This window comes from Diorhabda carinulata, chromosome 6, assembly GCF_026250575.1.
Source record: "Diorhabda carinulata isolate Delta chromosome 6, icDioCari1.1, whole genome shotgun sequence".
NCBI classification, from domain to species: domain Eukaryota; kingdom Metazoa; phylum Arthropoda; class Insecta; order Coleoptera; family Chrysomelidae; genus Diorhabda; species Diorhabda carinulata.
Window position 1 is genome coordinate 9,136,451 of NC_079465.1, and position 25,291 is coordinate 9,161,741.

At 31.6% G+C, this 25,291-nt stretch overlaps 2 protein-coding genes across 2 annotated transcripts in view; one reads left to right on the forward strand and one right to left on the reverse strand.

Moving 5' to 3' along the window:
- Positions 1–215: 215 nt before the first annotated feature.
- Positions 216–25,291, reverse strand: part of LOC130895337 (inhibin beta chain) — a 112,133-nt gene continuing 87,057 nt past the window's right edge. Inside the window, exons 2-4 of the mRNA XM_057802571.1 lie at positions 5,266–5,489; positions 3,390–3,766; positions 216–625 (exon numbers count right to left, since the gene is read on the reverse strand). Coding sequence (XP_057658554.1) covers positions 388–625; positions 3,390–3,766; positions 5,266–5,489 — 839 coding nt within the window. The 3' untranslated portion in view covers positions 216–387. The remainder of the gene's footprint in view (positions 626–3,389; positions 3,767–5,265; positions 5,490–25,291) is intronic.
- On the forward strand, positions 7,097–24,514 carry LOC130895336 (myrosinase 1-like). The gene is made up of 9 exons (XM_057802570.1): positions 7,097–7,217; positions 12,433–12,527; positions 13,805–14,059; positions 15,499–15,807; positions 16,429–16,523; positions 16,582–16,881; positions 20,223–20,357; positions 23,864–23,970; positions 24,188–24,514. Exons 1-9 carry the CDS (start codon positions 7,144–7,146, stop codon positions 24,330–24,332), a joined length of 1,515 nt encoding a protein of 504 aa, XP_057658553.1. The 5' UTR covers positions 7,097–7,143; the 3' UTR covers positions 24,333–24,514.

Below are 25,291 nucleotides of genomic sequence, written 5' to 3' on the forward strand. Positions count from 1 at the left end.
CAATTCTAATAGTTTTCACTTTTTTTCCTACAAAAAAAAAACTATAATAGTCGACTTTACTAAAGTCGAGTTGACTTTGTTGTGAATATACTATTTCAATATATGCAGCTTTTTGAACAACCACAAACATTTCCATTAGTGGAATTATGGGGCATATCATGATCTTAAATTTGATACCTATGATATCTATAAAGGAATATTGAATATAAAAAATACCCGTCTGAAATTTGTTATTTTTACACTTTGCCAAAATATCAAATGTTACGTACAAACTAATAACATATGATTTAATACTTCAACTGTCACTATTTTTCTAAGAGCAATACTTTTCTGGAATCGCTCCTCAGTAAATGAAACTCAAAAACCAAGTTCACTTGATTAATTTATTTACGGACAACCGCATTCGTCCACTACCATCTTAGGTAAGTCTCTTTTGATGATGGTCGAGTCCGGTCCGTAATATATTAAACTCATGCTGGAAAATTTCAAGGGAGCGCAACATGGTGTCATACCTGAAAGATGCTGCGTTTTGCGCACTTCCTCAATGACGTGCGTATGGTACGTGACGTACGTGTCTGGGGTACGATGATGTCCACAGTCACCACGACAGTAATTTGCATAGTACCTGGAACAATTAAAAATTTTATTGAATTTTCTATTAGGTCCGCTATAGTAATAGTATGGAAACCACTTATGCAAATAATGTATTATGCATATATTTGTATCCTTATTCCAGAGATGTGAGCCTTAAATTGGAGAACGCGTATTTATCTTTCTTCTACATTCAGCTCGTAAAATAAGGAGTGTAATAAAAATTAATAAACAACAAAATAAAATGTCCATAAATAGAAACTGTGAATTTAACGTAAAATAAGAAATGTGACATAAAATCGGATGTAGATAATTTAGTGATAAAACCTGTTGACAACGGTAAGGTTGAGAGATAACAGCTGTTTATACCGGAACGAGGCGCTGACCGAAAAATAAACGGTGTTAAATTTGAAAGAAATAAATAAAAGAACTTGCAGTTTGAACACAAGTGAGTTCGACTCCGAGAGATTGAATCGGTCGTCTCAGTTACTCATTTACAAGCTAATTTTTCACTACCACTACACCTGCAAAACACGATTTATGAAATTGGCTCTAGTAATTGTGGCAAAAATATGGTCGCACCGCAAAATTGAGTATTGCTGAGCACATTGTCGTAATGATGAAATATGATATTGACACTGACAATTTGTCTATGTAGCTAGCAACCAGTTGCCACCATTCTTCTTTATGCAGCATCACCTTTATCAGTGTTTATACTGCCAACAGTTTTATCAACTTCCTCTCTCGAACCCCTCTAGTGGTTACACACGAAGAACGTGTGTTCGGCGGCATTATCTGAGTCGTGTTCACAATACGTACATTCAGTTGTACTTTCATCATTTTTTGGAGATATCGTCGGAAGTGGTCATGCCCCGTCAGTAGCTGGTAATATAGAGGTTAATAACTGCGAACATTCTTTCGGTCCACAGTCGCGTCCATTCACCCGATTTTTCTTCTGTCCACCACTGTTACCATATTGTTCTAGTGCATTCGATGGTTGCCGCATCTTATCGTGTTATATCTGAGTTGCTTCTGCATATCATCTTACCCTAAAAAGCCACGAGGTCTACGAGGATCATACCCGCCACCACTAGGACAGTCTGTCCAGAGACAGTCCGGTAGGAGCTGGCCATTCTAAGTGCACCTTGTCTCTGTACCATCGTCATCGCTTCGCAGTAATTGTTTATTCTCGGAGCGTCTGACAGGACCTCCGCCCCATACAGAAGAAATGAGTGAGTCGTTGAAATCAGCAGTGATAAAAGAGCACTTTGTATCAATAGTTGACATGGGAAATAAAGCTTTATTTTTTGTATTTGAATTGAATTTATAAAGTCAGCTATTGGTGAAGCTTTAGCGAACGAATTCACTTAATAATAAAGTTAATAGCAAAGTATCTAAATATTACAATTAATTTGAATTTACGATTCTAGTTTTCTCTTGCATTTTCATCTCATATTTCATTTTAGATATTTGTCGTAGCAACGTAGCAAATACGAATATTTTTACTAACATTAGGAAAATCACAATCTTAAGTATAATTAATGCACTTCACTGTAAATTTCTTGCACAGTTTGTTTATATCGCTTGAGCAAATTTTGTAAACTTTTTGCGAAATTACTCCATGAAAAATTTATCTCCATTTATCGTGTTGAACATTGTTCGTTCAGTTATAATGAAGTGAGTGCTCATCTAACTGGCCAGGACCGGATTTAGCACCCTGTATTTTTTGACAATTCTATACAGCCTATTTATTATAACATAAATCATAAATAAAAAACTGGTTTATTATTATTTATCTCAAAAAAAGTGTCAATAATTCTTTGGTTTAATGAGTAATTCTATGCATCTTCAGTAAACATAACTTCATTAGTGAACAGCAAGGAGAAAGAATGTTGTGCAGCTCATGTATCAAATTTTCGTTAAAGTATTTTTGTTTCAATCAATTTTCAAACATCTTTTAATATGTCAGTGAAATGAATCAAGATTTATTTAAATTAAAATCGATTTTAAACATTTGATATATAACAATTGTCAAATGTAAAAGGCTCAATATGAAGCATTAAGAAAAAAGTACATCCAGTTTAAATTAATGCTTTGGGATTGAAAAGAATTTATGGTGTTACAGTACCTTAAAGTTCAATTCAAAATTGTGTCAAGAGATTGCGGATTCCCTCAATTAAACTACGAAGAATAGAAAATAATTTAACATAATTACAATGGTAACTATTAATAGTGGGTGTTATTTTGGTGCAGTTATTTTTAGCCAACAAATAATAATTTTAGTGTCATTACAATTGGTAGTATGTGTGGCCCTTCTCACCTGCAGGAATATCGCATAGTACGTATTCCTTTAAGTCGCCTCCGTCTGATAAAACTACGGTGAATATATAGCTTAATATTCTAAAAAGAACGATGAGATGAGGAATCGGATTGCCCATATTGAATATGCATTAGTGAATAGGGCATTTAAAATGAGAATAAGTTGTATAATATCGAAGTGTGTAGCAAATGACGTTGACAGATGAAGAGAATCAGAAATATAATCGGGAGAATGGGAGGAAAGATTCATTTTTGTTATACACATTCCAGCTCAATCATCGAAAGAATAGAAGATACTTTGTTTACAAAAAACTTTAAGATGAAGAACACTTCCAACGAAGGACCGCAAGGAGAAAAGTTTCTTTCAGTTTCAGTCACATACAAAAATTGTTAGTTCTTAGTGATAATCAGTTGAGGATAATTTTACGAAAAATAAAAACACTAATTTCATGTCCATTAATTTATAAGTATCAACTTACCCTTGAGGTGCTATTACCCAGTCGTCCCAACCTAATGCTCTAAAACTAACATAAAATCGTTGTTTGCAACAAGTGTTGCCAGAATCTTCGGCACAATCTATTGCTCTTCGTCTAACTCTTTTCGCTGTACTGGGATCGGTATGTATAACTAGAAACGGCCTATTGATGTTCGTTTTTCGATTTTTCTCGTTTTTATTGTTAAAAAGATGGATGTGCCAATTTGAACAACAGCTACAGTCAACAAAAAGTTTTAATTTTTGATCTTTGGACTTAGCTAACCATTCACGAACAATTTCTGTGAGGTCGACTTTCTGCCAGCCAGTGTGCGACTCCTCTAAGGCTATAGAAATGGGGTCTGACGTAAGGCGATCGAAATCCTGGAAAAAAAAATTTCTTACACATAATTATATAGTGACTTGTGAATATTCTACTTAATATCACGTTAAAATTTAGGAATTTGGTTATAGTATTATTCCTAGTATCTAGTAGTATTCCTATATTGATGTACTATCTTGATGTTGATTGCGAATCTCGGACATAGGAATTCGTTTAACACAGAAATGATTTACATGATTTACATAGAAAAAATCTACACTACTAGTGTAGTACTACTAAGCACTAGTGCGGTAAAGTAAAATTATGCAAATTTTGACCTTGTTACTACAGGTAAATAAATATTTACGAAGTAGACCATCAAATAAAATTTAAACCTTTTCTAGCTTTTTGTAGCATTTTCAATTTTTTTAAAATATAAAATAATAAAGATATTTTTTATATAACCTTGTACATTCTTCAAAGGAGTGTCACAAAACAACCCAGGCGTGTAATTGTTATTAAAACGTCAAAGTTGTTCAAAACGTCTTGGAAGTGGAAGTGAAAGAAAATAATGTTCCTAACTAATGCGTAAAGTGTCTTTCCGCACTTGACCGCTTGCCCGAACTCCGCTCCGCGTCGTTTGGGACAACTGCAGTCGCATGCGAGAAAGTATCACTTTTCGTACGTTAGGAAAATAACTATTCTAGAGAGGGCATCATAAAATACGAGGCTTTTAATTCTAATTCTATTTATAGTCCAGTCATTTGGTAGTTGTATCTGGAAACTTCGAAAATTGTTGATTTGTAGATTTCAGTGTGTTCTTTTCGAATTTTCACTTTGGCACCTTATATGGTGGTATGTTCTGTTATTTGAGCTCTGTCAATCGATACATACATTGTAGAAAGTTTTCTCTATATATAGTTTAATTTATTAAATAACTATTTTCATCGTAAATTGAATTGGAAAGCAGTTATTGTGAAAAAACTGGCACGCCATTTTTCCAATTCAAAGATACAAGATGGCAAAGTAAAAATTCGAATAGATCACTTCCAAATCTTTTAATGCACTAATTTTCGAAACTTTTCCAGCACAAAATGACTGTATTATAATTCAAGACAAAATTTTTTGATAACAAATTATGCAATATCCACAATCATGTTTTGAAAGTATTGTTATTAGAGAAATTATTTCGAAAAAATTATTGAATTTCACTATCTATGGAATATAAATGAATTAATTGAAAATTTTGAATGGAAAATCTGTCCTTTATTGAGTTATGCTTGGAACAACCTAGTAGATTCTTTCAATTGGTACCCTTTGTATCGGATGTCACTTCACAAGACAAGTTGATTCAAAATTATAGAGAAAAACAGTAACAAAAGTTTTTTAGAACATTCTGTAATTTTACGACCTTCTATTCTTTTCACCCATATCATGTTTTAATGAACTTTTCCCATTTTATCAGTATTAAATAATATTTACAAGTATTCGATAGATTAATATAAATGTTAACTTCCCCAATAGTATTTTATCAATGGAGTATTGAATAAAAAACACTTACTCTCGAACTAAGGGTGATAGATTCAGGCAACGTCCTCGATATGACTTTAAAGACGAACAAATCGGTTGTACGACACATGTTCGTCGATGTAGTTCCGTAGCGATGTTGCACGTCCGCCTTCAGCCACAGCGTCGCCGACCTCACCTGGAATTCCTGACCCACTTGATTGGATTCCTGAATGGTGGCACGAAATTCCAATAATCGGTTGTGGTTGACCTTTGGACCTGTAACAGATGAGAGTTCGTTGGATAATTGAGTTGAGTACAGGGAACACATAATATAGTAATCGTTTGTATGTATAGTACAGGCGAATTTGCTTTTGAAATATTTTCACCATTTGATAATTTCATTAAATAAACTCCTGAGAAGAGTTCAGCAGTTTTCACTTGAAATATGATCAGTGTCAATTTGTATGTGTGAAATTCTTGTTGGTTATTCGAATCTTAAATTTACTAATACAATAAGCCTCTCTATAGATAGAAATAGATATAAAAACTTTGATGCCTTAGATATAAAATACATATGAAGTTACTAGTTATTTCACTTTGACTAGATTGATTATATTTACTTGAAGTGTAGAGCTCTACTTTTTAGTCCCGTCTGTGTCACCCAATTTTTACGTTTCAATATGCTGACTCAAAGTCCATATTCATAGTTAACAAATCTTAAGCTAGGATAAACAATTTACAAAAACACTTGTACGTGATATATTTCAGAGTAATCATATAACTAATTAAGCCGGTACTACACGATGCGTACAACATTTGCGCCAACATTCACCTTCCAACGTATGGCTGAATACTGTGAGGAAGGCTGGATGCAGTGCTGCAACTACACTATGCGTCCAGTGCTTGCGCCAACATTCACCTTCCAACGTTGACTGAATATTAGACGAAGGCTAGAACCTTAACTAACCTTACCTAAATAAATGAGAACGTGGCAAAAAGTGATAAACAGATATAAATTCTTTTTTCCATAGAAAACGCGTAGTGTTCACGCGTAAGAGGACAAGAAGAATTGGTAGTTGTATCATAAGTATTGGTTGCAATTTCGTTTCGATGTTGGGTACTCCTTCAGCGCGGTTCGAAAAAACCTACATTTCTTGGTCAACTTTCTAATGCTAACGTTAAAAGCAAAACATTCGTCGAATGACATGCGCACTTCGACCACACGACGCCTCCAATCATACTCCAAACTTAACTAAAGAAATGAAAACGTGGCAAAAAAGTGAGAAACAGCATACAACAGATATAAAATAAACTGGATGATAGTGGCATACAAAATTTTGGGTACTTCTTTGACACTGGTCAGAAAAACCGATTTTCTATGGCCAATGAATCTTCTCCTGACGATTCCTATCCAAATATTAGATTTTTTTGTGGCGTTGGGCTGGTTTTGTTTTGTTTGAATCAAGTGGGGACTATTGTGTCGATTTACTGTACAACTTGGAGAGTTGCCTCGTCTGAAAATAATACACTATAAAAAATTGGGATTCACATCACCATGTCTCCTAATGATTCCACAAAATTCCAAACGTCTGTCCCGATCATATCGTGGGAGATCGTGAACAAGTTGAAATTAGTATGGGTGCAGTTTTCCTTCAATACAAACGGATGACTAACATTTTGTTGCAATGCCATTTCTGTTCTATCAACTTGAGGGGGGCAAAATATCTATCTTTGCATCGTCGTTTCCAGATTTTGGAGCATCATCATTCTAGCAAATTAATTGTATATTTTTGGCTGAATAATATATTATGAAAGTGATATTTCATTTTCATGTTGCGATAATGTTATTGGTAATATTAATTACATTATTTTGTAAGAGATTTGTTAGTTAGTGATAAGAAGTTGAAGTGATAACATTATGCTCTTGTAAATGTATACATATAGGAAAATTATGAAGATATTATTGGGAACAGCATGTGTCTTGTGTTTATTATTCAGAGCAAGGTAATTTGACAATTGTTATGGTAGTGCCATTTTATGAATGAGATATTTTGCTAAGTAGATCGCATTTATAAAAATAAAACGAATTAAAAAATTGATCACGTTATTAGGAATTGTATATTATAGTTGGAACTATAGCGAAAAAGACATTTAAAATAGACGAAATAAACTACAATTTTCATGTACAGATATATAAAGTTTTATATTTGCAATTATATTAAGAAAACACAATATATTGAAGATTTCTGGAAATTGAAAAAGTATATTCGCCCCTTTTAGACTCTATAAAAGCATGGTTTTTACACTTTTTGCTCTTGTCTAAAGATTTGGCCAACTCGTTCATTTTTCCGTTGTAGTACTCCGTCTACTAATTGATTCAACTTACAAAATCTCATTTCCTTATTTATTACGTAAAAAAATAAAAACAATGCAATTTGTTTTTAAAAATGAAATACTTATTCTTTTTAAATTTAATCACAAAAGATTTCACACTTTCAATCATTTGATTTTTTCTTTCATACTTTTTGATTTTGATGTTTTTGTTTGCAAAACGAAGTTTAATGGTTTTGTAAGATTAGAATTTAACAAACCGAGCAATGTACATATGGCTGGCTCATTATATTCAAAATGTTTGTCGTCATTGAATGGAATGGATATTGAATTTTTAGGTAGTAGAAGTGTAGTGTGAAAAGTTTTAGCTTAAACCTATCATCGAAAATGCTTAAAAACTTCGTATCAAACTGGCTACGTTTTCCTTGCAAGCAAATACTTTGTAAAAGGATACTGTTGGGTCTGATGTGCAATTTCTTGGAAACCAGATAGTTATATGAAGAGATGTACAATTTTATAATGTGAATATAATATTGTACAATACTGATTATTGAGTAAAAAAATATTAAAATTGCTTATTTCAACGCAGAAGTGTGTGTGAAAGTGTATTCAAAAGGGGATGATTGCAGGAACCAAAAAGAAAAAGGAAGACAAGAAAGTTGATGCACTAAGTAAATAGTTTTTACTCAAGGAAAGTAGGTAAAGTAAAAATAGGGAAGCAAGATTTCATGAGTTTGACGATTTTGAATATTTGAGCATTCATAAAGAGTAAAGATCAATGTAGAGATAGACTTGAAATAGGAAGTTTATCAAATGGATTAAAATATAGTGCGAAATTAATAATTAAGGTTGGCTTGCTCTTTATAATATTATAATGGTATATAATAAATGAAGGAAAAAGGTTGAGGAAGTTAGTTTTACTATTTTCTGTACAACTACCATCAAAAGTGACACATTTAATGACAGCCAATAGTTTATGTGGTGGTGTTCATATTAGCTGTTAATACAGTGTTGGGACTATTTGAATTTGAAAATGAACTTTTAGCTTTATTGTCAATACAAATTCGCCTAATCAATTATCAAAATCGGGCAGTTACACAAAAAATATTGTATGACATTTGTGTTAAAAGTGATTTCATTTTGCTCATGAAACTTTTCCAGCATTGTAAATAACTATTACTGTTTCACATTGTACAGACCATAGATTGGGTAACTTTAACAATCTATCAGAGAAAGTCAAGTGTCACATGCTTCGATCGGAGACGGAAATACTACTCAAACCTAAGAATTCGAAATATTTAGCGAACTATACTTCTAAACGTATTCTTGATTCTCTCAGTTTTTTTATCAACTCGACTTCTGACCTTATCACAGTCCAAAATACACTTTTACATTATCTTTTAAACTAGACTTTAAATTAATTTATTCCAAAAACAATAATTGAACAAAAAAATTTAGCGGATTTACAAACATAAATAATGAAAGAATAATTTGTTACGATCAACACTATTGTTTTTTAAAATATTCCATCCGTTTGAATAGATTTTCAAGGTTTTTTTGAAGTAACAAAAAGAAGTATTGAAACAGTTCAATATGGTGGATAGATGATCAACTTGAACCTCTTGCTATTTAAAAATTCAATTGTTTGAGCAAAGATGCGAGAACTTGCAACGGCATGATAAAGAATGATTCGGCTCTTCTGTTTTCAAACTTCTTCAAAGAATCCTGGCAAACAAATAGATCTGTCTCATTCAGAGTCGATATCGTTATTTGATTTACTCTATGTTACCCTACCATAGGGTAATACCAAAGGAACAGTCAACCATTTATTTCTATATTCCTTTTCCATCAGTAATGTTTGCTATTTTTGCCTCGCATTCAAATACATACCAATTGATTCTTGGTTAACTAGTACAATAAGGAACTGTTTTTCTATGTCTAAGCTATGGAGTGTAGAGAAGGAGGAACATCTATTATGGACGGTACGTTTAAAATATGGTCTGAATTCTGTAGGGATAATACGTGGCGCTGATTGTACTATGGGATTGAGATCTGAAGTTAAACACTTACTGTATAAGAAATTATCAAAGTTGTGACTGACGTTTGATTATATTCATGTGAAAAGCTGTGCAATCCTCAATATCTTATTAGATTTTTATTTTTTATTAAGAACTTGATATATTTCTGTACCTGCTTGCATAAGCTAATTACCAATGATATTTTAACAAAACTATAATTATTATATTTGTTGCGGATAAAGTTCAATATTTTATTTCTAGGAACCAAAATGTTTTATTTTCAATTATTTTATTATTCTTATTGATATTTTTATATGACTATAACTATTATATTAGTTGCTAATGAAGTTCAATATTTTATTTTTATGAACCGAAATATTTTTTTTTATTATTCTATTATTTTTATTGATCTAATTATATCGCTATAATTATTATATTAGTTACGGATAAAATTCAATATTTTATTTTAATCAACCAAAATGTTTTTTCATACTATTTCATTATTGTTACATGATTCTACTTTTTTTTCATATTAGAATATATGTATTATCTAAACCAAATAAATAGCTAAATAATAAAGTTAATTTAACGAGATTCTGTTTTGTTAATCGTTTCATTATTTTAATACTACTTATTTCATTATCACGGTGCATTATTTAAAGCATTACTATACAGTTATTTTCAAATCAGCGCGTAAAATTCAAACGAATACCCTCTATAATTAGCGCCACCTATTTTCCCATCAAAAATCAGCTCACATTTTTTAACCCAGAGATGTTCCTCCTTCTCTACACTCCATAGTCTAAGCCTCAACAAGAATTTACTCTAGTAATACTTGATAGAAGTCTAGCTTAGTATTATCGGCGACTACGCTAGATTTCTACTTGATCAATGCTGGAAGTGAGGATGGCGCCACTTAGCGTTCTCTAGGAAATGTTCAACTACATGTACCAACTACCATGTACTGGTAGGTAACCTGTGTAGATTAAATACAATACAATTAAATACAATTCCGTGATGAATTCCAGATGAGGTTGGATAGAGTGTGTTATTGTATTTTACAGGCAAAGATCTATTGGTAAGGTATTATTTTAGTAATTCGTAGTGAGTATAAGGTAGATATTTTTTCAGTTTGTAATATAATCTTTCGTGCCTTACTTTGTCGAAGGCTTGTCAGATGTCCAGGAAGGCTGCCGCAATATTTTTTAGCTTCAAAATCATTATTTATTTCGTTGATTAGTCGATGTATCTATCCTAATGTGCGATTTGTGTTGTGGTATAACTTTTGTTTCTTTTATAATGCTATTTAGTCTTTTTATGTATATACCTTGAACAATATGCAAGCTAATAGGTCTATAAGTTGTCATAGTTATTTGAGCTACTATCCAGGTACTTGGATAGTAGTTAATCCGAAGTATATTTACATTTACATTTTGAGCATTTGCTTTGAAGTTTTTCATTTTTGTTTACAAATTTGTTATTGTTACATATTTAAGGAATAATAAATTTTTTTATGAAAAAATTAAAATTTATTGAACAAATAACTCGATAACCGATTGAATTACACGAATCAAAGAAGAGTAACTTTCTTTTGTAGAATTTAACGCTTTTTAATATTTTAGTTGTAAGTTTAGCCCAAAAAAAGTTTACTTTGATTTAATTAACACAAACAAGTGTAACTAGCGCCTTCTATTAGCAATATTAAATTAGAGTGCAAATTATGATTCCTCATGCCAAAAATTATAAAACTGCCAATTTTCAAAGAGAAATTGTGAAAACATGAAAAATTATTGCGAAAATCAAAATTTAAACTTTAAACAACCCGTATCTCGGAAACTAGCAATATTTGCATAAGGCATGTTGAACAGAATCATCATATTTTGAGGTCTAGAATCTACAGTCCAGAGATTGGACATTCTTAATGATTCACCCTGTATATTTCGATGGTATTTGATATGTACAAAATGTATCAAAATAAATGATTTCTACTATTCACTTCTGAAATAATTTCGAAAATCAATATTTCGAAAATGTATTTCGCCATTCTTCAAAAGGAAAAACATATACCCTTTTGTCGATATTAACATCCCCAATGGCTCGCAATTGCAAGAAGTGGATGTAACTACTGACTAGCTTCGACGTTATTACGTCTCATCATAGCAGTTTAACACCCCTCGGCTTGAGATCTGAACTAAAGACAAAGTCGCATTTGGTACATATAGTTAAACAAGAGATGCACTGTTGAATGCTCCCTAGAGCTATCGTCAGACCACACATCAGTTATAATCATATACACTGAAAATTTGCGTATTTATATTAATCCATAAATCACGTTTTATTAGATTATACAAAATAGATCTATTAAAAAGATTATATTTTTATAAAGATTTAAAATTAGTCAAAACATCAATATTTATCTTTCTTTTAAAAAATTATACCAAAAAAACCAATTTTGAAACAGAAGAGACCTAACATCAAGAACATTTTTGAAACATAAACATATCAAAAGGTCTAAGAAATATATATATATATATATATATATATATATATATATATATATATATATATATAAATTTCTTAAATTTTCTATTTCTTATTTATACTACTATATATATATATATATATATATATCAATAACGATGGAAGACGTGCTTCATTTCATAGAAGCTCTTTTTAAATTGCGACTAATTGAAGCAGAGATATTTGGTATCCATATTATAAATATTATAATACTCTCAATAGAAACTAATATATCCCTTAAAATTTCAGGGAAAAATGGTATTTTTCTGATTAAATATATTTTCATAGATTAAAAAAAGTTTTTCGAGGAAGTTATTGACAAAACTTTCTTAATATTTGAATTTTTACAGAGCTGATGGCATTGGTAAATATAAATTTACCGAAGATTTCTTGTTTGGGATTGCATCTAGTGCTTATCAAATTGAGGGAGGATATAAAGAGAATGGTAAGATTCGTATTAGCCCAGTCGATGGAAGCAATTTTTCACCAAAAGAAAAAAAAATATAAGCAAAAAGGTTGTTATATATATGTACTCCAAACTATACTTATTGATTTAGGAAAAATCCTAGAGGTCTGTCGATTTCTCAAACTCAAAAAAATTCAAAAATCATTTTCAAAATTTTCCATTATTCCAATCTGTGATAAAAATACAAGACAATAAAAAGTACCAAGTGTTAGGGTAAATTTTGCTCGATAATAAAAGGTTTTCACACTTTTTTTGTAAAAGTTATAGTTTTCTCGGAAAAAACTCGTAAATCTATCAAATCGTTTTTCTAAGACAATCAAGCTTATCAATTTTTATTGAATAATTCATAAAATTACTTTCGTAGAAATGAATATTTCTGTCTTTTTAAGCAAACAATTGAAAATAGAAAAAAATTTCAAAAACTTTTCCGATAAAATCGAAAAGATTTCCAGTTTCAAAATCCATGGTTTCAACATTCCATTCAATTTACATACTATGCTTCTATGCGGGATTCGTATTTTACGTAGCCAGTACGTCTCTTGTGCGCGGGATGCATTAATACTTTTTAGAATTTTCTCGGAGAAAACTATAGCTTTTACAAAAAAGTGTAAGAGACCTTTTTAACGAGAAAAACTTACCCTACAACGTAGTGTTTTTTATTTTCTTCTATATTCAAACTGAAATAATGGGAAATTTTTTTTACTTTGAAAAGTCTATCGACCTCTGAAGTTTTTCTTATATCAATTAGCCTACTTTGAAATAGGAAAATTTCAGCCTATTTGCTTCTAAATGTGCCAGTGGTCTCCAGCAACTGGGTTATATTATTATTAGATGACTATGATAGGGTATGAAAAGGGATAATGCTAATCAACTAAAGATCTAGGTAATAGCCCCGCACTGTTTAGCAATTAGACTAACATCTCAATAAACCCTATCCCCTTCCTGTATATTAGATACTTCACTTGCCTTTTTTAATAAACACGAACTATGATCTCATATTCTCATAAAAAGAATAATGTTAGTGTGAATACAATACATATACAAGAATTTCGATTCAAAATTATTGAAATATAGCAGATACCCCATACACTTCTTTCTCTCGTTCAAAAGAACGTTCATTTGAAAATAATATGAGGTATGAATACATTTCAATATATTATACATCTTTGAAATATTAGGAATAACTTGGAATAATTAATTTCCGAAAGCTTCTTAAAGGCATGAACGCATTATATTAATCTATAACATGGTTTCAGGTAAAGGTGAAAATATATACGATCACTATACTAAAACTGATCATAAGAAATTTTATAACGGTAGTAATGGAAATATAGCATGCGATTCTTTTCGTAAATGGAGAACTGATGTGAAGCTTCTTAAAGAATTAGGAGTTCACTTTTACAGATTTTCGATTTCTTGGTCCAGAATACTACCAAGCGGGTACGCCAACAATATTAATGGGGATGGTTTGAGATATTATAATGATCTGATCAACGAATTAATTGAGCATGGTAAGTTATATTATTTGGGTTTCGAGGGTATTTGTTTCACAAATGTATTGTTGCTCTATTCAGTTCCATTTCATCATCTATTATTTTTTAAGTTCGTGAACACATAGTTCTGTAACTTGTGATGCTATTTCATTTTGAATGTTATCTATGCATTAGTTCGATTTGTGAATAGAAAACAGTTGTAGTCCACATGGAGTGGTTTTTATCTAAAAAATCCTGTTTCATTGAAAATATCAAATTTGTCAAAAGTGCAAGTAAATGAAGAGATAAAATTATTTTGATGAATAATTTATGATAACTTTCATAATAAAATTGTTTATTTATTTATCAAATATCATTTTTTTCCTGGAGATTATAAATTATTCATGATTCTAAGAGGATCATATAATGTATCGTTAAATACGAGAGGTTGAGAAATTTTTTCACAGGAACAAAACATGTAAAAACAGAAAAAAACTACTTTGAGTCATTAGAAATTTTATAGAAAAGCAACAAAGTACTGTCAAAATAATTTCAAAATAGACAAGAGCGGGGAATCTTGAATTTTTTTCAACAAATGGATTGATTGTAATTGAGGCATTAGTTTCTTCGGATAGAATTTCGTTGATAATTAATTTTTGATATTATAAAAATAAAAAATGAAGGTACTTTACTTTTAGATATAATTCATATTTTCACCTCGCATGCGTTATTGAAAGCATCACCACATCTGAAGCATGGAAAATTAATAAAATAGAAACATCGTGTGGCTTTTTTGGAATGTTGGTTTCTCGCTTGAAAGTTACTTCTAGAAAAGTTCGTCGGTTAATTGGTTCGCATATTGGAAACACTAAATGCCAAAGGTTGCCTTCTGATATTTGAATAAAAACAAAACCGCGGTAACAATTTCATGGAGAAATGAATTTAATTACCAAGAAATACTCCTAATATTATCCTAAATTAATTTTGAAAAGTAAATAGTTCGACAGTTCGATGCAAAGCAAATACTATTGTGTAGTACGAGAAAGATTCATTTGCTCAGTTTGCCTCTCTTATTGCTTGTTAGGTCCAGTATTTTAGAAGTATATATTGCCTGGAAAAATGGGATCAAAAATGTCGTAAATAGATTTTTCAATTTATAATCATGTAAATTAATTAGTATCACAAAAAGTGGAATGAGTGAAAAACATTAAACATTAATATTTTTGTGGACCATTATATTTTAGTTTTTTTTTTTTAATTAAAAATTGAATCTATTCTAAACTACGTCAGTCCACTAGACACATTTTAACGATTGCCCCTCATTGAGTATTCCATTCTATCGACCCATGTTATCTTTTTTCTTTTTCATTTATAACGAATTTATATAGGATTGTTTATATTTAATCCTAGTACATCTTAAGGACTTTCTTCGTATGATTGAACAAGATCGAGTTTAAAATCTTAAACTGATATTATAGATATTCAACCTATGGTAACAATGTATTACAATGATCTACCAATGACTCTTCAACAACTTGGAGGATGGACTAACCCATATATGGCTTACTACTTTGAAGATTATGCCAGAATCTTATTCAGCTACTTTGGAGATAGAGTGAAACTTTGGATAACGATGGATACTTCCCAAAAAGGATACGGAGACGATAATTATCCTCCATATTTGAATCAACCCGGCATTGCCAATTATCTATGTCAACATGTTATGCTTTTAGCACATGCGAAAGCTTACCACTTGTATGATGATGAATTTCGGACTATTCAAAAAGGTATTTGTTTTATATTTTGGTTTTTGCTATATTATCTGTATGAACTGTAAATCGGTTCAGTTTCTAAATCAGCTGTAGTTGAAATACTACTAATATAAGTGTGAAAATAAAAAATATTGTATCATTTCTTGAAACTTCATTATATATTAAATTAAGAAATTTCCTTCATATGTTATTTTTCTACAGCCGCATATCTGTAACATTAAACTACTCTCTACTGTAAGTGTCTATGATGCTTGAACATCCCGTGTCTAGTTGCAGCTAACAACTTCTTCCAGAAACATCTAGAATAATAATTAATTTCCTACCAAATAGATGGAGCCACCATTACTTCTACAGTTTCCCTTTTATTATGACCAGCGAAGTCAAGTGTGTCTCGTCACAATATCAAATAACATAAATTTCCAGTTTTCGAAGAAATTAGGTCGTTTATTAAGTTGTTGAAGAGATATAGTAGAGTAAATAAATTTTTTCATCTAGTGAATCTGTGAAGTATGGGAAATATTCAAAAATATGTATTTCTGAACGGATAATCTGAAAATATTTGATTCATATTTTAAATAATTTTGTACAAATGTTAAAAAAACTTACAGAGAAACTTTAAATGGAGAAAATTTCTAGGAAAAGTTGGTATCGCTATCAATTCAACATGGTACGAACCTGGAAGTTTCTCTCCCGAAGATATTGCAGCCGCTGAGACAGCTCGTGAATTCAAGGTAACTATTCACTTTCTCGTAAGTTTGCGATATATTAGTAACAGTATATATCTCTTAGATTGGATCTTTGATGAACCCTATTTTCCATACTGATGGAAACTATCCAAAAATTGTATCAGAGCGGGTAGACAATGTAAGTAAAAGTGAAGGTTACCTTCAATCTAGGATGCCCAGTTTACTGCCTCAAGAAGCAGATTACATACAAGGCACATACGATTTTGCTGGTTTGAATATATATACTACTTATTTGGTCAAGCAAGGTTATACTGGAAATAACATCACTTCCTTAAATAAAGATGCAAATGTTACGTTCTATCAAGATCCGGAATGGACTAAAACCAATTCTGATTGGTTGAGAGTAAGTATTTATTCCTTTACGTGGTATCTAGTTTATCGAACGACATTAGTATATATTCAGTTATTTGAGAATCCACTTTATGTTACTAATGCAAACCCAGGAGTTGCAAAGACCGGTGTGAAAGCTCAAAATGATTAGCAAGCTTTATATATCAAAATAGAAATTGGTTTTTGGAATGAAGTTGCAAGTGGAATAATAGATGAATTGTGCACCCCCACTTCTAGATAAGATACTAGAAACACTACATAGTTAGCTACAACATCCTTGGAAAGTCTATAACGACAAACCTATTGCGTATGTACGAAGTTGTATCTAACCCAATTGGATCTTCAAAAGACCATCGATACAACTCATCAGTCCTCATACCTCTTTAACCCTTTCTCATAATACCAAAAGTCAGATCACAATATACTCAGTACAGACTTGTAAGTTTTAATACGACTTAAATTAAGGAACTATTGTCTTCGTAGTCTAGTACAATTGCTGCCGAATGAAAAATACCTTGATGTACCATTTACTACAACGTGAGAAATATGCATCCACCAGGAGCTTTGGCGATAGAAAACATCCAGCCTCGAAAAACCCCAACCGCTGAAAATATAAGTATTGTGTTGATTATCAAAGGCTCACGAGCCCAGGGATAGCAGTTCAGATCAATAAATCTAGGGATCTGATTATGAGTATTTCTACGGTGAAAAGAAGGAGGGGAGCTTGCCTTTTCAGAAGGGTTGTAGAGAAGAAACTTTTTTTAAGATGTCAAAATGAAATTAAGAAGTTGCAGTGGGCTAAAGAACATATAAACTGGACTCTTGAGTGGGAGAGAGTTTTATGAAGTGACGAGTCAAAATTTGAGGATTTTTGGTTTAAGAGAAAAGTGTTTGTGGTGAAACATGGCGAAGGCTGAGTGATGGAATGTGGAAGAAAGACAACTGGAGACCTGGTAAAAACTAGAAGATTTTGAAGAGAGGCTATACAAATATTAAATATAGTGCGTTCCGACCAGCGACTGATCGGCAAAAAATTTATCTTCCAGTATGACAACGATCCCAAGCATTCCTCGAAGCTGTGCAAAGGGTATTTTCAAGGATTGGAAAGGAAGAATGTACTGAATGTAATGATTTGGCCGCCACAGTCGCCCAACGTCAACCCGACTGAGTTGTGGGATAAATTGGATAGGAAAGGGAAATCACAAAGCAGTGTCCTTCTAGCACTTCTATATCCTGTAAAATGGATTTAATCAAGTTTACAACAATTATTTGTCGAAACATATAATACCAAAATTGTGCAGCAAAAAAATATAAGCTGGAGGGGGTTACATCTATGATTCAAAAATCAACAAATCACAGACTGTAGTTTTATTACTACTGTATTCTTATTAATATATGTTTTTTCAGATGTAAATATCAAAATTATTTTTTTATATGTTATGTATCACGCAAACTATAGGGGGAGCAAAACGTTTTGACCCGTAGTGTATATTCGATTTACTCATGGTACACAGTCAATTAAACATATTTTCGTAGGCTGAAATTTCAAGAAGAAAGAAAAAAAAACAAAATCTTAAGTGATGTCAACAAAAATATTTATAACCACTTCAAACAATAAGTACCTATAAGACATCACCTCATATAATATACCAAAAATGTCATATACAAAGTACATGAACATAGTTTGTGATATTTTTGAATGTGAATGTTCCTTAACGGTTGAAGTTATAAAAAATGTGTAACTGATGAGAATTGTAATGTGAGAATTGAATGATTATCATAATTGTTTAGAGAGGTTAACTAATTCATCAAATTGGTATGCAGTGGAAGGAAACCGTTGGAATGATAGAGGATATAATAATGGCAAGTAGAGAAGCTGTGTCAATAAAAAAATTTCTAATGAATTGAATGGAAATGTGAAGGGTTCTAATAAACCCTTAATTCTTTAATCGATCGATGACTTGATGGTTATCAGAATGAATGACTAGCTGTTGGGTACCTACAGTAAACAGAAGCTTGAGGATTGTAAATTGTTTGGTGAATTGTTTGGGCTTTTCAACCACTCTTCACTTATATCCAAAATATATATTGTACAATACTTTGCTTCTCATTGTTCTGTTTGAAAAAAACAAGATCCACTCAAAGAAAGGTATTTTTCTGGAACTATTGTGCTCCAAGGTGTTAGCCTACTTCTTCAAGGTACCTAAACCGTTTATTGAAATGGGCAGAATAAATGTTTTACGGTAGAAACGTGAGGAAATAAAAGATTTAAAAAAAATTATTTTAAGTTATTGAAGGTTATCTGTGTAGGAAAAAAATAATAAATCCCAAATAAATATGATCAGAGAAAATGGACAATGTACCGCTAGACAAGACTCCGAAAGAACCGCTCTCATCAATGGATTATATACAGTTTGGCATCTAGTTAGAGTGATTTAATGAACTGAGAGGTCTTGTTCTTATAAGTTTCTTATCCAAAGTATTTATCGCGTTGAATTTGATTGTAAGCTAAGCTCGAGTCTTTTCCTACCATGAACTAGCCATTTTCTGCTGAATTAGTCTCATCAAGTGCGTCCTGTTAGACATTTAGTGGCATAATTTGACTTAGGTCTTGGAGTATCAAATTTCCGTAGAAACTTTTTGGAGTTAATTACCCCTGAAAGATGTGCATTAACCTATAGACATGAAAAGTCTAAAGTTTCTTGAGTCAGTAAAATAATTTGCTCTTTCTGACGAGTAAATTCACCTCCTTGTTCTTACGGCATATCTAAATCATCCTAGCACCGAAGAGCAGTCTGTAAAAATGTATCACTACGTAATATTTATGATTTTATCAGTTTTACGTATTTGTTAGAAAATATTTGTCGAAGGTACTTCCATAGAATCCTTGTACCAGTTCGTGTATCATTTGATAGTATTTATTCGAAAATTTACTATTTAATATCGTCAACAAATCGTTTTTTTACATAACGCAATTAATGAAAACTTATTCATTTTATTACGGCAATAATTATTAATCGATTGTGGTTGCTAGAAGGATCACATTCACTGCTCTCTCATTACCGTGAACTTCTACAAATTCTGAAGATTAAATATTCACTGGAAGTAACTATCTCTTAAGAAAACAAATAAACTATAATAATACTTTCCAAATAAATTTGAATACGAGTAATTCGACTTTCATTTTATTTTGATCAAAGCTACTCCTATTTTTTCATAAATGTATTCCATTTGTTTTTCTCAAAATTTTATTCATATGAAGTGGAAACGGATAGTTTAACACATTAAAAGGTGTCGACACGATCCAGTTCCAAAATATGAGTTGAAATGTAATATTAATGGCTTGTTTATTAGGTTGTGCCCGAAGGAGCTAGAAAGGTATTGAAGTGGGTCAAGGACAAATATGATGATCCAGAAATTTTCATTACCGAAAATGGTTTCCCTGACACGGGAGAGATAAATGATGTTAAGAGAATACAATATCTCCAAGTAAGTCTATAATATTTCATAAAAGCGTTTGTTTGTTTGTGCATTAGTGTAAATTATAGTTGAATATTGTTATTATGCAGAAATGAAAATTAAGATACGTAATACCGTATTTATTTATATAGTTTAACGTGTATATGATTTCATTTCTGTTGATGAATTTGTTATTATACAGAGTGATTTTTAGGTATGGGACGCCTCAATTTTCTTGGAAACGGCTTGTACGATTTTTATATGCAAGGGTTTTGTGATACCACAGTATTATGGTGGTATCTACTAAATGTTGTCATATCTTCACTTTTTCCGAAAAAAATAATGAACTTTGTTATTCGTTACTAACTTAGTCACACTAGACCTTGTTTCGAGATTTGGATTAGCACATAAATTATAAAAGACCATTGAAATTAATAAAGTTTACTCAATCGTAGCCATCTAAATGTATAATATTTATTGTAGCTTTGGTATAGATACTGTAAATGTGGATATTACTCCGAAATTATGGCATTTACTTATAGAGAATATTGCATGAAAAATATTTCTTAGGGATCTTTAGAAACACAAAATATTTTTCCGGAAAAAGTAGAGATCTGACAACAATGTATGTACCAATATAATACCGGCGGTATCACAAGATGCGCACAAAAATTTATAAAAATCGTACAATCCACTTCCGAGATATTTGAGACGTTCCATACATAAAACTTACTCTGCATGGATCTTCAACTCCCAAATATAATAGAACCATGAATGTTCACAAAAAATGGTACTGAGCTATCGCGAAGCACTCCCTTGATTCGTGATATCAGAATAAGCCTTTGCTGAGTACCTAGATAAAAAGAAGTGTAGGAAAACTCTTAAGCCGAACGGGCCGAAGTGAAAGAATACGAAAAGACAGTTACAGTGTACCATCGATAGATTTATTGGAAGATGATACAGAATTTACAGATAAACTACAGGATATATGGACTAGCAACATTACGCGCTGCTTCAAATTTTATTCCTCATATTTATAGAGAACATTTTATGAATTGATTTGTACTTGATCCTTGGATTTGATAGCTTCACAGTATCTATTAGCAGATACCGTTGTGGGCTTACAGATAATACAACATAATTGCATACTTAATATAGCTATTTTGTTTGATGAAGTGAATTATCGCTACTTAATGATATGTTATCCCATCAAAATTTATTGCAAGAATTTGACACGATGGAATAGTCTAGTACATGAAATAAAGTGAACACTTTAGAAAAGTAGATAATAAATAGTTTCCCTAGAAACTGGAATACCCAAGTACCTAGCACAAAGTGATTACTTTCTAAAGACAAAACTTTCAATACACAAAATTCTTCGAAATGAATGTGCTCTGTTTTACTAGCATGGTTAAATAAAGGAGGAAATCATCTTGATCTCAAAGACAGTTGAACTTATATTCAAATTTGTAAAACAGCATAGTATGAAAATATTCTAAAGTTTAATAGTAAATCACTAGAACGTACAGTTCTTAATAATAACATAATTTTTCAGTCATAAATGAATAGTGATAGTTCCAAAGCACCAGTACTTTCACTTCTATCTTGTAAAGTGATAGAGGTGAATAGAGAAGTTAACTCAATAAGTGTTACTACGACTGTCACTAAGAATGGAGAGGCCTTGTAGATCCTAATCACCAAACAAATCCTTCTGCAGTTTCCTTTCTGCCCATCGTCCTATCCTTATGGAAGCTCTTCATAATTGTAGATCCTAATTACCAAAGTAATTCTTCTGTAGTCTGGAATTAGTATATAAAGATAGCAGGAAACCGACGATAAAAAGATATAAACTAATATCATAACAACCTGTACGTAGTAGTGATTATATTTTATACAGAAAGTATCTTGTGCTTATATTATGGAAAAACTTAAATCACTTACAGTAAATTTTAAGTGCTGAGTACTTTCTAGATCAAAGTCTTGAGTATTGCATTTTTTTCATAGATACATGTAATACCTTCATGAACTGACATTGTGTTAGTATCTCAGCAACTACATCGACCCTGTTTTCTTATTTCCTTCTAATTATGTCTCTATTTTTCATCTCTATCTATCGACGATTCATCTTCTTTTGTTTGAGAAATTAGTGATGTAAATTCTCACAACCTTTCCGGATTTTTTCTTCTAAGGTGATCAAATTTTAGACATATAAGATGTGACTCATGTCCTTAAACTCTAAATGGCAATATATACATGTTCACCTTGTTAACCTTCTCTATGTTCTCTAGATATGTAGTAACCGTTTCACTTTCTGAAACTTGGTCAACCAATAGCTCATGTCAACATTGGTTTTCTCTTCATCTATTGTTTCCCGATGCTAATTAGTGGTTTCAGTTAATTGTACTCACTCTTTACCACTGTTCGAGCTCTTATATTGGTAGAAATCCAACTCCATTTGTTAATCATTACCGCCGTGTTCTTTACCGTCCTGCAGATGTAGAAAACAGAATATTAGTCACTATCTAGCATAGCGCCTCACGACCATTGTCTTCACAATAGGCTGGATTCTAGCATACATTTCTGTTATGTGCTAAACGATTTTTTTTGGACAGTTCGTGATAGGAATTTGGACTCTACCAACTCCGCAGGCACGCAATAATCACAAACACTACCTTCTCATTTCAATCATACTGGTCTAGAAATTCGAAGCAAGAATCTCAACGTAGTTAACGCTCCATACGTTCGCCTTTAGAACTGAGCCTTGAGTCTCTTTAAAGGTTGTCAAATTTATCAACATTTTTTCACAGCTTTCCATCGAAGCAAATGGACATATTATCTCGAAATATTTTGAAGATGTATATTGAGGCCTAGAAATCTTTTTAAGTGCATTTAATCAGCACATTCTCTCATCTTGCTAAGAGTGACTGTCACGCAAAGGTCGTAATTAGTTATTCATAATCCTCACTATCTTTGCTGACTTCAATACGTCCTTCATCACATCTACAATCGACCTGAGCGTTCAACGATTCTCAATCTGAAAGTTCTGAAGAAATTTACTCAAAGTATAAGAGTACTGAGAATTAAATTAATTATAGTCATGTTTCCTTTGTAGCTTTAGGAACAACCTTATCTACCTATACGACATTTTGACATAAATATCACCGATACAAATTCTTGATTTTTGGGGGAGACAAGCAAATTCTTGTTAAATAATTTTCTTGTCTCACATAGTGGTTGCATATAATTTATAATAAATTTTCAAATACAATCATATAAATATACTTATTCCCCCACAAATACGCATATGTGGCAATATTTTTTAATAGTTCAAAACTTCACAATACTTTTATGTCTATTATTTACTTACTAACATAAAATGCGACAAATAAACATTGTAGGAGAAGTTATACAGCTTTTGAGTTATATGTTAGCTGCTCTCGTTTGCACTCGAAAAGTTATTTTCGTTTAGTAAAACTTTGCTTTCCTAAACTTGTTCTTTAGTGAATCGTTCATGTACGATTTTGATTGTATTCCAGAAATATTTGAAAGCCATATTAGAGTCCATACATGAAGATGAAGTTAATATTAAAGGATATACGGTATGGAGTTTCATGGATAGTTTTGAATGGACGGCAGGATATAGGTAATAACAAATTTCCAAATAAATCAATTCGTTTACTGTTAAATATTTGAATCAATGATAACTCAATAATAAGTATTATATATATTATTATATATTCACACAAAACTTGAGCTTTTGAACACGTGAATATAATATGAGAGTATTATTCGGAATTTTATTACTAGTTTGAGTTTGTTTACTATTCAGTTAAACTGAAATATATATTGAATAATTTTAGTGAAAAATTCGGCTTGTATAGTGTAGATTTCTCCGACCCTGACAGGAAGAGAAAACCCAAGAAGTCGGCCTCTTGGTATAAGAAAGTGATAAAAGAAAGACGTGTCGTGGACTTGAAGGAGGTGACAAGCAGTCTTAAAGGATGATTATAAGAGCATTTTTGTGTCCTCCCGGAACACGTACTTTAACGAAAGGTAGGTCAGGAATGACATTTTTAATGCCATTGTTCCAGTTATTTGGTATTGAAAAAATTTAATATGTATTATAAATTGTAAGTTATTTGATGAAAAACATTCTGTATTCTTGTAAATAAAAAGATGAATCATGATGTGTTTATTATAAAGATTCTATTTAAACTCACTATAAAAAATATACTTATGTAGATTGAGATTGTAAGTTTTATTGAAAAAGTAAAAAGTCCAATTCGATTGTAATCTATTGTAACATCGGGGTCAGTTGTTTTTATTTATATTGAGATAAAGTAATTGTTGACATTTGTTTAATATTGCGTTTATTAATCTGAACATTTGCATATACGAGTACTAGTATTTGTCTCTTGGCAATTTAACAGAATGCTGTTCTCCGTCTCCACTCAAATATTTCAATAGATCAGTTATATTACAACCAATTTTTTTCTTCAAAGAAAGGTAGTAAGTCTCGATAGCAATACCATGAAAAAAATATACCTGGGTCAAAGGTTTTTCTTATTTCAATTTTGAACCAAGAACTTCAGATTCGTATTTCGAAAGGCTTAAATCTTCAACCAAATCATTAAATTCTGCTTAGGTAAACAGTTGTGCTTCATTGCGTCTTTCTGGAGTAAATGTATCCTTAGATAAATTGCCCTCACTCTCAGATTTAACATGTAAATCAATAAAAATGCCAGGTGGATATGGAATCGGTAAATCTGACCCATGGAGCACAGGTTGTATTGCTGTATGGAATGCTGCAGTAAACAATGCTCTTTTTATATTTAGAACTGTATCCACTGGTCTTAATCATAAAAAAATAGCAGTCGTTTCCATGATTCTCGGGTTCTCGCCATACCATAGGGATAACAAAGGGCATTTGATTCTTTTTTCCTTTTTTCTACACAGGTGTGACA

Excerpts from the sequence above, each read along its gene's own strand:
- LOC130895336 (XM_057802570.1), top strand. The coding sequence starts at position 7,144 with ATGTATACATATAGGAAAATTATGAAGATATTATTGGGAACAGCATGT. Across the intron at positions 15,808-16,428 it reads ATTTCGGACTATTCAAAAAG|GAAAAGTTGGTATCGCTATC; the intron begins GTATTTGTTTTA and ends GAAAATTTCTAG. Across the intron at positions 16,524-16,581 it reads AGACAGCTCGTGAATTCAAG|ATTGGATCTTTGATGAACCC; the intron begins GTAACTATTCAC and ends TATATCTCTTAG.